At 40.3% G+C, this 12100-nt stretch overlaps 1 protein-coding gene across 9 annotated transcripts; it reads right to left on the minus strand.

The window, feature by feature from the left end:
- Positions 1-918: 918 nt before the first annotated feature.
- Positions 919-12100, minus strand: gpr171 (G protein-coupled receptor 171). 9 transcript variants are annotated; one of them, XM_042413514.1, is made up of 8 exons: positions 6827-7462; positions 6472-6508; positions 6054-6108; positions 5880-5960; positions 5593-5784; positions 4001-4210; positions 3026-3154; positions 919-1888 (listed from the first exon to the last, which is right to left on the minus strand). In XM_042413514.1, exons 5-8 carry the CDS (start codon positions 5773-5775, stop codon positions 1358-1360), a joined length of 1053 nt encoding a protein of 350 aa, XP_042269448.1. In that variant the 5' UTR covers positions 5776-5784; positions 5880-5960; positions 6054-6108; positions 6472-6508; positions 6827-7462; the 3' UTR covers positions 919-1357. The 9 variants fall into 9 exon arrangements, with proteins under 9 accessions (XP_042269448.1, XP_042269447.1, XP_042269450.1 ...); XM_042413513.1 differs by having other exon boundaries at positions 6054-6114; XM_042413516.1 differs by lacking the exons at positions 6472-6508; positions 6827-7462 and adding an exon at positions 8691-8714.

Below are 12100 nucleotides of genomic sequence, written 5' to 3' on the forward strand. Positions count from 1 at the left end.
AAATATATTTGGACGTGAGTTGATTGAAAAATGGCAATAAGTGATGTATAACTGTATTATGAGCTAAGCTAACTGCCTTTAAAAAAACATCACATACTGAAAAGCCATATTTTATTTTATCAAAACACAAAAAAAACACAACTTCCAGCGACTCCAAAGCTGTTTCATCATCTACATGTTGGATTTTTGTTAAATTTCTCCTCCACACATGTTTTTAAAACTTGGTCTCCGACCAAAAATGCAGAATACATTTCAGAGATGAAAGCTGAGTGTATCTGAGTTTACAGTTGTTTTCCAGACTGTAATTTGTATTTGACAAATTTATTATAAGCTCCTGTTGATCATTACATGTGTGTAATTTTACAGTCTGAAGGTTTCTTCAGGACTGAAACAGGCTCTGGCTCCATATTCAATCCATTAGATCATGAAACTCTTGTCTGCAGCCAAATCCTGCTTTTACTTTGGAAGATGAATCGCCGTCCATAAAATAAACAGCTGGTTAAAGGAGCAGTCTGACATTTTTGGGAAATTGTCTCATTAACCATCTTCCCCAGAGTTAGCTTAGCTTAGCATAAAGACTGAAAGCAGGGGGGGGAAACTGCTAGCCTATATAACTCCAACAAAACAGTAAAAACACTTTATTTGACTATTATTACATCATGTTTTTTTTGTGAGAAGTTTATAAGGTTTTGCAAAACTTACCCCATCAAACCCCCATCACCCCATTTAAAGTGGAAGTCCTTAATCGGGTGCAGCGCCTTTAAAAAACCTTGTTTTATTATTTATTATTTATTTTCAGCAAATCTGGATTAAAGGAACAGATAGAGAACACAGATCAACACTGAGCACTGCTGCCCTCTGCTGGATGAATGAAGGACTCCACTCTGCTTTAAGGGACCAATCCAATCAAAATTTTGGGGGGGGGGGGGGGTTACATACAGAATTTGAGTGATACATTAACATAGGTTCACTTTAACAGTATGAGAAAACATTAATAACTTCAAGGACTTGTGTTTTGTGTTAATCGCTGTATTAACAGACCTGCCAACTGATGAAGATGACGAAGATTTTAAGGAACTTACATCACACCATGACACTTGAAAACCAGGATCATACATGCACCTACACAATGAATAAACTGTGAAGTAATAGTGAAAGTGATTTAGGCTAAATCAAGTGTATTCAGTTATTGAATCATTGAGTTTCAGCCTGCTTCCAGTCACATGCTGAACCATCTCAAGAGTTCCTTGAAGTTTTTTTTAGTATATTTCTGCAACATTCCTCTTTAAGGATTGTTCTTTGACATAGAAAAATATATATGTGTGAATCCAAGCTTCACCTATCTGTATGTCTGTGATCAGCCTCCTTCCTCCTGCAGTGCAGCAGTGGTAGTTTGCATCATCTCCTCTGCAGCCTGCTGCTCCTCAGGATCACCGGCTGCCGGGGTTGTGATGCAGCAGAGCGCCTCGCTGACCGTCTGTCTGAAAGGCGAGTAGAGGTAGAAGAAGAGCAGGGGGTCGAAGCAGAGGTGCAGCACCGTCAGCAGCAGCGTCGACTCCTTCCCCAGAAACAGCTGCCTCTTGGTCTGACAGTCTGTGATGACTTTGGTTTGGGCCAACGTGTACGGCGTGCGGACCACGTGGTAGGGCACGAAGCAGAGTAAGAAGGCCAGAGCCATGGCCGTCACGCTCCCCGTCGCCCGCCGGGCGTTGACCCAGAGCTTAGGGTCACCGCGGCTACGCAGCAGCCTCTTGAGAGCCAGACCGCTGGAGATCAGCACGGCGGCCGAGGCGTTCAGGAACAAAGCTGTGCAGAGGAAGACGGTGAGGGCGTGCCAGTGGAGGCTGATGTCTTTCTTCAGAGAAGAACAGCTGAGATACTGTCGCACCTGCAGAGACAAACCAACAGCAGGGAGGTTAGTTTGACTGACAGCAGTAGATGTCTGCACAACAGCACAAACTCTCTGTAATGAAGATATTTGCACAAATTTATGCACCTTTATTTTTATGCACCTTGATCTGTGTCTTTTAAAACACCTCAAGTTGATACTTAAGGTTTTCTTATTTTTCTTGTTTTTTGTGTTTATTATTTATTCATTTTGTCTCTGATCTAAGTTTTATTAGTTCAGTGATTTTGATATTATTGACTTGCTTGGTAGCTACAACAGAAAGCATCGCGATTATTTATAGAATGTATTTGATGTGACAAATAAAAACCTTGAACCTTGAATTAGAAATAACTGTTGTAGCAGCAGTTCAGCCTTAATGACTCAGGCAGGAATACATTTGATTTCATAAAACCCGATGTGATGTCTTCAAACTGCTTTTTTTTTTTTGTCTGACAAGCAGCTCAAACCAGTTTACTATGTTATAAAACAGAGAAAAGCAGCAAATCCTCACATTAAAGAGGCTATAACTTGGGAATATTTGTACTTTTTACAATTAATCAATCATCAAAATAGTTAATGAATTATCTGCCAGTCGACTAATTGAGTATTTAACTGATAATTTCAGCTTCATACAGTGGTAGCGATGGGAATAGTCAGCTGTATTACTGTAAATGTAAAGCTCCTCACTTTTGAATCTGACCCGACAACACGTCTTTACACTCTGAGGTATGAAATTATATTATAAATTATAAATGTATACTGTTGCTTTATGTACATAAAGCTAAAGTAGGTCATCTACAAAACTTTCTTCCACATTTCCACTGAACGTTTAAACAGTGACGTAGATTTGATGGATTTTAAGCAAAAAAAAGCAACACAGCTGTATCCATCTGGTGTAAATCTCAAGAATAAATCAAAACAAAGAGAGATCTAATCTGAGAGGAAACGAAGAAGCCAGAACAGAATAGAAAGATCACACTCCTCTGCCTCAAAAAAAAAACATATTTTTCTGCTTAGACGACGATGACGCATCATGTGATCAGATCTCTGCACCTGTACTTGCTGCGCTGACACTAAAATATGAGCGGCAGTAGTGATCGAGGTACAAGTGGAGGTAGATTTAGAAAGCAGCTGTACCTGTACTTGCTGGATGGGCAGAGCCATGTTGGGCACCATGAGGAGAAGCAGCAGCACCCAGACGACCAGCGACAGCAGCCGGGCGAAACCTACTTCCTGCAGCCGCAGAGAGCGCAGAGTGTTGCTGTCCTGCAGAAGAAGAAGAGAGAGGCGTCAGACACCATCACCACCAAACTGACAAATGTGCCTCAGTGGGGCTTTACAAATCTAAACATCTTCTATCTTTAGACACTCGATATAGATGAGGAAAAACTCCCCAAAAAACCCTTTAAGAGGGAAAAAATGGAGGAAACAGAACAGGAAAATTACAGAAATACAGCATGGATAAATATACTGATAAAATACATATGTAAAGAACTATTATGCACCACAACAGACAGGCTAATTCCTTGTATGTGCAAACCTTTTCCACAATAAACCTGATTCTGACTCTGGTAACGCCTGGTAGAAAAAGAAATGTACCAAAACTGTAGTGAGGAAGGAAGCTGTATATTTCATATGTGGTTGCCTGCAAAGTGCAGTCTGTTCTTCTGTAGCAGAAAACAGGAATTCGGTTACAGACAAACACTTGCACAAGCAGATTCGTGCTCCAAAGTCACGTTTGAGTGATTTTAAGAGAATTTGTGGTATTCTTCAATTTTCTCGCACTTTGAAATTTTCTCCAAAGTACAAACAGTATTTTACGAGTTCAGAGCCGTCGTATGAGTCATGAAGAAAGTCTGACTTTCTTCACAAGGACACAAAACTCTTGAGTTAAGAGTTTAAACGTGATCCTAAAATTAACTCAAATGAAATACATAACTAAAACAAACTTCTGTTCATCATCATCATCGCCATCATGGCTGCCAGATGTGCTGATGTTTCTGTCAGCAGTAGTAAACAGCTGCAGCTCTCTGACACTGTAACATCACCTACTGTAAGCTGTTATATTCCCCCCCCTGTGATGAAGATGTGTTCCTTCGCAGCCCTTCCTACCTGCAGATAGCGGTCTGTAATGATGAAGGCGAGGAAGGCGATGGACGCGTAGAGGCTGATGTAGATGGTGACGGCACTGGCCTGGCAGTGGAACACCATGAGGCTCCACGGCGCCGCTCCGAGGTCCTTCAGGATCTTAAAGGGCAGAGCCAGCAGCAGCAGGAGGTCGGCCACCAGCAGGTTGACCAGATAGACGCTGCTGCTCTGCTGCTGCAGGAAGACAAATACCTCACATTCACTAAAAATACACACAGTCGTCTCAAAATAGCATCACACTTTCATCTCTGTTAATGTGATTTGATTTAATCTCATGTCAGCGAAAGTCCTTTATTTCAGATAATCTCACTTTAATTCACCTCAACCATCTTCTCCTCATCTGATTAAACATCACATTTCACCTCATTGATTTCATTTTTACTTCATGTCAGCTCACATTGCAGCCAGTCTCATCTTCTGTCACTTAGTGATGGAAAGTAACTAAGTACATTTACTCAAAGACTTTATTTAAACACAGTTTTGAGGTACTTGTACTTTACTTGAGTATTTCCATGTGATGCTACTTTCTACATTTCAGAGGGAAATATTGTACTTTCTACTCCACTACATTTATTTGACAGCTTTAGTTTCTTTTCAGATGAAGATTTGACACAATGGATAATATAACAAGCTTTTAAAATACAACACATTGTTAAAGATGAAACCAGTGGTTTCCAACCTTTTTGGCTTTTGACGTCTTACAAAAAGCAGTGTGTAGTCGGGGTCACATTTCACATGTCTATGAGTTGTTAACAGCTCCACCAAATAGTGATTTTTCCCTCTAAACTTCTCACATGCTTTCATTTCAATAAATGTTCAAATGATCCAATATTTCAGCAAAAATCAAAGATTAGAGAAAAAGTCCAAAAACTGAAAACAGATTTGTGTATCAGAACTTTGTTTTTTCTTCTTTCCTCTCCCATTAATCATCTCACCACCCCTCAGATTTATCTGCTGACCCTTTGGAGGGGCCCGACCCCTAGGTTGGGAACCACTGGACTAAACTAGCTAACTGTATATAAAGTAGTGTAAACTAGCTCCACCTCCAGCAGCTACAACAGTAACATGCTGCTCTAACACTGATGCTTCACTATTAATAATCTAATGATGTCATATATAATAATATATCAGTCAGAGGGACCAAACCACTACTTTTACTGCAATACTTTAACTACATCAAGCTCATAATACTTATGTACTTTTACTGCAATACTTTAACTACATCAAGCTCATAATACTTATGTACTTTTACTGCAATACTTTAACTACATCAAGCTCATAATACTTATGTAATCTCTTCTTTAAGTTAAGTTTCCATCCAAATTTAGGGACAAATGTTGACCGAATTTCTAGAAAATCATTTAAAGATCAGATAAACAGGCGACGCCATTAAAACATTGTAGAAGAACAGGAAACAGCGAGATGACATCATTAAAAGCAGCGGTTAAAGCTCATGTTGCGTCTTAAATCCAAAATAACTAAGTGTCACATCCTCCCCCCTCCTCGTCTCTCACCCATGTCATGTGATGTAATTTCCTCTCCAGTTTTAGTCCTACCTTTGCTCTGGGGCTGCGGATGAATGCCCACACAGACAGCAGGTTTCCAGGCAGACTGATGATGAAGATGAGGATGTAGAGGACGGTGAAGGGTGCCATCTGGTCGTTGACGATGCATTGCTTCCCCTCCTCGGCTCCTGCAGCGCTGGAGTTGGCGAGAGGAGGAGGAGGAGGAGGCGTCATCGTCTGCAGCTTAAAAAAAAAAAGAGTCAAGACACAGATGCATAAACATTTTTAAAATGTCAAATGAAAAATAAATAAATAAATAATAATGAAAACGTGCTTACTGTGGAGGGAAGTCTGAGTCGTCAGCAGGTGCTGTGATTGCGGTTTTGATGTCTGGCGTCTGGTTGCGTCTGGTTCGCAGTCTGCAAGGAAATACAAAGAGCAAAGGCTTGTGGGAGGGAAACAACGCTTTAAAAGGCCCTGAAAATCCGTTTCTGATTCAGTCTCCTACTTACCGTACAGTTTACCGTAAGATTTTCTTCTGTGGAGTTTTGGTGATTTCACATAACTCTGTGTCTGACAATGAGGGTTTAGAAATACCGAAATCAACATCTGATGACAGTTTGTTGGGTTATTGTGAAATCTCCACAGTCATAGCTGAATTTATGAATGTTAACCTCTTAATAAACAATAACTAACATTTTCCAGACTTTCACTTTGATTCTTGCTTAGTTAGTCATGACTATTTAATCTTCTAAGGAAATATGTTACCAGGGGAACTAAACCCAGGAACTAAAAGTCCCTGTTGTGCTTTCCCATTTGAGTTTCAACCACATCTGTGAAACCAGGTAGATTATGTAAATTAGACCCATGGAGGACTAAAAGGACATAATATATACAACATATAGCATATACGGACATACATGCATGTACCTTCATGTATCTGGGCCAAAGCTCCCAGGCTGCCAGTCTAGACACACCATGGGATTAATGTGTCATGTAACGTATTAACATATACAATACAAACACACACACACACACACACACACACACACACACATACATCCACATGGAAAAGTAACACATAATAATACACACACTCATACTTACATACACAAATGTAGCTGTGTTAAATCAAAATATCTACAAAGGTAGGTGGATGGACAAGTAAACACTGAAAAAATAGATAATCATATCTAGAGTCATAATGTTTATGATTAAAATATATAATTAGATAAATAAGTCATTATCAGTGTAATGACAAAGTTATTGTTATTATTATTATTACCATTAAACTGTTACTCAGTTAGCTTTAGCACACTGACAGCGTGATGAAAATGCGTCATTTCAACGTTAAATGACTGAATCAGTGGCACCAGAAAATGGTGAAAATGACAAAGTGGAGGCAGAGTTTCCTCCTGTGAGCTACAGCAGCTCCTGCACCGCTGCTGACTTAATAATACGATACTTTTTCAGTCCTTTTTCCGAGTTTATCCCTGTATTAAAGTGTCTGCCTGTCCCCTGTCTGCACCTGACTCCTATCAGAATCACAAACAGGTTTATTTATTAGAAGTGGCTCCTCTATGTCAATAGTCTCTACATTGTTGGTACGGAATCATCACGCATGCGCATTGGTATTGATTGCACAAGATCAAATTAAAATTGTTTTAAATGGAGGAAGGTTTTTGCTCGCAGGTGATACACCGATCCTTCCCATGGTTTAGCTTAAAGTGGTTCAGTTTAGGCAAAAAAAAAACCCAAAAACACTTGGTTAGGGTTCGGGAAAGATCATAGTTTAGATTAAAACCGTAAGAAATAGAATAGAAATAAAAAGAGGTCCAGCAGTAAATTCTGGAAACTCATTCCGTACCAAACCAGCACTGAAAACCAGTCAACCAACAGCCTGTAGACTGGTACAGGCTACTGGTACAGACTCACATTCAGCGTCATTAGTCGGTAAATTACTACACTGGTTCCGCAGCCGCTGCCTTATTTATTTAAGCAGGTTTGCACATATGAGGAATTTCCCACGTTGTTGTGTTGCATAACAATCAAAAAATAGAATGTAAGAGAAATGCAACTACAACGGAAGTAGCTGTATTTCTCTTACTGTCTATTTTTAGAGGAAATACAACATTAAAGTGCTGAGTATTATTATTAAATTTCACCTTCAAGGAAAAAAAACGGAAGTCTTCAGTGTGCAGGAGGTTCAAATAATCAGAGTTATTTTTATTTAGCATATGATACATGAAACTGACACTGTTCAAATGTTAAACGTTTATTCTTAGACTTGTTTCGTCATGTTAAACAAACTCCAGCCACACTGAAGCGGAACAGAAGTTGAAACTGCTGCGGTGTCGATGTTTGACCAACCAACCATCATGAGCTGTTGACACTAGAACCAACAATGCTGCACGCACGAAAACAACTTTGGAAAATGAAGTATTTTTTTAAAAAAAAATAGTAAGTTGTTCTTGCTGTGGTGGAAACACCCTACGAGATGTTTTCCTTTGCGGTGCAGGACAAACAAGATTTAAAAAAAAATAACTTTTACAGCCACAGTAATACTCAGAGCAGCTTTTTCATAGGCTTCATTACACTCTAAAGTGAGTTTTTTTCCTCAAGTCGCTCATATCCGCTCTGTTCTCAGAAGTGTGAGCAAACCTAATCTGATTTTTTCATATCATTTTCATATCATTTTTCATATCTGAACCACTTGAGTGCATGTTCTAGATCGGATTCTTATCTGATCAGCGGATATGCGGTTGCTGCTGCAAGAGCAGTTTGAACGTCTCCCGTCTCCCGCCCGTCGTCATTATTCGGTGTCAAGTCTTTGAATGTGTTCTTGTTGGATTATAAAAGATTTAAGAGAGCAGAAGGTGACAGTCAGGAGTCACTGTACAGGATATGAAGCAAACACTGCGGTCAAATATGAACCTGCAGCAGGAAGTAGTAAATAAGGAAACTCATTCTCACTTCACCCTGATGCAAAGCAGCTAGTATTCACTTCTACTTCCATTCACTTCTGTTTGTCTTACTGACGACAACATACATTCCTCTCCTCCTCGTACAAAAAAACATATAAACAGAGCAGCAAAGTGACACCAGAGATTCATATTCTGTTCCAACTCTGTAGTTTTTTGAATGCTTACAAATGAATTGTTGTTTAACTTTGTGAAAGGATAAAGCAGACATTATTCCTGATCTTTCTTTTTGTTGTCAAATCCCACAAAAAGACAAAAAAAACAACAATGTGTTAGTCAATATCTGAATAGTTTCTGACTTCTCTATCCTGTCTGTGGCTCTCAACTCCAACAATTATTATCATTAGCAATTAATCAGTCAATCAGTAGGTCAATACAGTTTTAGAAAATTAACTTGAACTTCTTAAAACCCAAAGTGATGTCTTTGAATGTCTTGTTTTGTCCTGTTGATTGTCCAAATCCAAAGATTTACTATCATGTATGACAAAGAAAAGCTTTCAGTCTTGACATTTGAGAAGCTGCAACAAGTGAATATTTGATATGTTTGCCAGTAGCGGACTCAGACTGTCTCAGGGGTGAAAAAATATAAAGGGCACCTGATATATTAAATGGGCCCCCACTTCACAATGTTTTTCTCCCATACAGTGCACCCTATAGGACACCTTTTTTCATTGAGAGGGCACCCTATTCTGCACTTCAGTATGTTAGACTAAGGAGAACCCTTAATTGCACTTTTTCCGTTTTTATTTATTTTTTTTGTCCACTAGAAGGGCACCCATACAGAACCTCCAGCTCACCCTGTTACAACAGCATCATAGGTCACTACATTACATCCTCTTCATTTAAAGGGAAAATCATATTTTCTTGTTTTGGGGGGTTCATTACACAGCACTTCCCTATTTTCTACCACTGAAAGTGCACCATGAGGACACTTCATTCTTTATAAGACACTTCATCCTGATTTACCCATAACTACACAGTCAGTACAGAACTTTGCTATCTTTTTCTCCTTTGTGTGGGCACCTTAGAGACCATTTTATCACACTGTGTGGGCACCTTAGAGACCATTTTATCACACTGTGCGGGCACCTTAGAGACCATTTTATCACACTGTGTGGGCACCTTAGAGACCATTTTATCACACTGTGGGGGAAGCTTAGAGACCATTTTATCACACTGTGCGGGCACCTTAGAGGCCATTTTATCACACTGTGTGGGCACCTTAGAGACCATTTTATCACACTGTGGGGGAAGCTTAGAGACCATTTTATCACACTGTGGAGGCACACTAGAGACCATTTTATCATACTGTGGGTGCACTTTAGAGACCATTTTATCATACTGTGGGTGCACTTTAGAGACCATTTTATCATACCGTGGGCGCACCTTAGAGACCATTTTATCATACTGTGGGGGCACCTTAGAGACCATTTTATCATACTGTGTGGGCACCTTAGGGGGCACTTTATCACACTGTGGGGGCACCCTAGGGGGCACTCTATCATACTGTGGGGGCACCTTAGGGGCAGTTTATCATATTTTGGAGGTACCTTAGAGGTCATTTTATCATACTGTGGAGGCACCTTAGGGGCAGTTTATCATATTTTGGGGGTACCTTAGAGGTCATTTTATCACACTGTGGGGCCACCTTAGAGACCATTTTATCACACTGTGGAGGCACCTTAGAGGGCACTTTATCACACTGTGGGGGCACCTCAGGGGGCACTTTATCACACTGTGGGGGCACCTTAGAGACCATTTTATCATACTGTGGAGGCACCTTAGAGGGCACTTTATCACACTATGGGGGCACCTCAGGGGGCACTTTATCACACTGTGGGGGCACCTTAGAGACCATTTTATCATACTGTGGAAGCACCTTAGGGGCAGTTTATCATACTGTGGAGACACCTTAGAGGGCACTTTATCACGCTGTGGGGCCACCTTAGAGACCATTTTATTACACTGTGGGGCACCTTAGAGGTCATTTGATCATACTGTTGGGCACCTCAGGGTGCACATTATCATACTGTGGAGGCCCTTTAGGGGCAGTTTATCATATTTTGGGGATACATTAGAGGTCATTTTATCATACTGTGGGGGCACCTGAAGGGGCACTTTATCATACTGCGGGGCACCTTAGAGGCCACTTTATCACACTGTGGGGGAACCTTAGAGACCATTTTATCATACTGTGGGGGAATCTTAGAGGCCATTTTATCACACTGTGGGGGCACCTGTGTGAGCATGTGCAGGAACCTCTTGACTTTGTTCTGAAGTTCTTTGTGAAATTAAGAATGTAGTACTACTACAAAACTACTCTCCGGATACTGAAAACTTGATCGCTGATATTAGTCTTTGGAGCTGTTTCTAAACAAACTAACATGACTAAACTCTTCATAATAAAGGAACATGTCACAGCGGTGTGAGTCACTGACCTGGAGGTGGGGACTATTTTCAGCAGAGAATGAATAAACATTTGTTGCTCAACATTTGTGAGTATTTGTGGCAGCAGGATGGTGTGTGTGTGTGGGACTGAGTATCGATATGGTTTCAGTCTTCCAGACAGACAAATGTTAAAACCCCTGAATGAATGATTCTGTTAAGTCACAGAAATTAGAGGAACTGCAGCTAGAGAGAGAAGTGACATCAAAACCTCAGTTTTCTATGGAAGTCAAGCAAAGGTCAGAGAATGAGGCATCATTATTACAAGGATTAGCAATTACTCATTTCTCACTCTGTGAGTAAAACACGTCTGCGATGTGAGAATAACACAGAGCCAAGAAAGTACCTACAACACCTTGCTGAGTATTCAGGGGACAACAGGAGCCTTTTTATTTGATTTTATTTGGTCCAAAACAAAACATCTGAGCAACGAGCAGCCAGATTTCCATTAAATTCACTGTGGATATTCCTTTATATGCTCTTTAATGAGATAAATTAACAAGTACACATTCTTTGTACCATAAAATAAACATAACTACAACTCTAAGCCTGGGGGAGGGGGGTCGAGCTATATCCTTCCTGGATAAAATCTATGAATGACAAACTTCTTTAATGCTGCTAATCTTAAAGATGTTTTCAACCTCCTGACCTCTGACCTTTCAGGACAAACTTTAATCCATTACTTGTCTTTGAATGAATATGGATAAATTAATCAGATTAAAACAACTTTCAGGTTTGATGATGTTTCAGGACGAGAAAGGAGACATGTCTCCTCTGGTCTTTGTTTGGTTGAAAGAACTTGTTATTAAGTAAAACTTGTTATTTCTGTGACTGTGAACATAATCATCAATGTGAAAACCTGACGAGGAACATAAGAAGGAACCTTCATCATGACTTGACATTTATCGGCAGTTTGATCATCGGTCTGTAAAACTAAACTTGAATCAGCTCTTACCTCCTGTGCCGTCCTCTCTGTGGCTTCGTACAGTCCTCTCACAGGTCCTCAGACCACGTGGTGGATCCCTGAGGTCTGGCCAGGCATTCAGGTTGTCAGGTCTTCGGGCTGGGCTTCATGTGTTCAGAGCCACGGAAGCTGCAGACAGATGGAGGATGTTTTCCTGCCTGTTAGCAGC

The sequence above is a fragment of the Thunnus maccoyii genome, chromosome 6 (assembly GCF_910596095.1).
Source record: "Thunnus maccoyii chromosome 6, fThuMac1.1, whole genome shotgun sequence".
NCBI lineage: Eukaryota > Metazoa > Chordata > Actinopteri > Scombriformes > Scombridae > Thunnus > Thunnus maccoyii.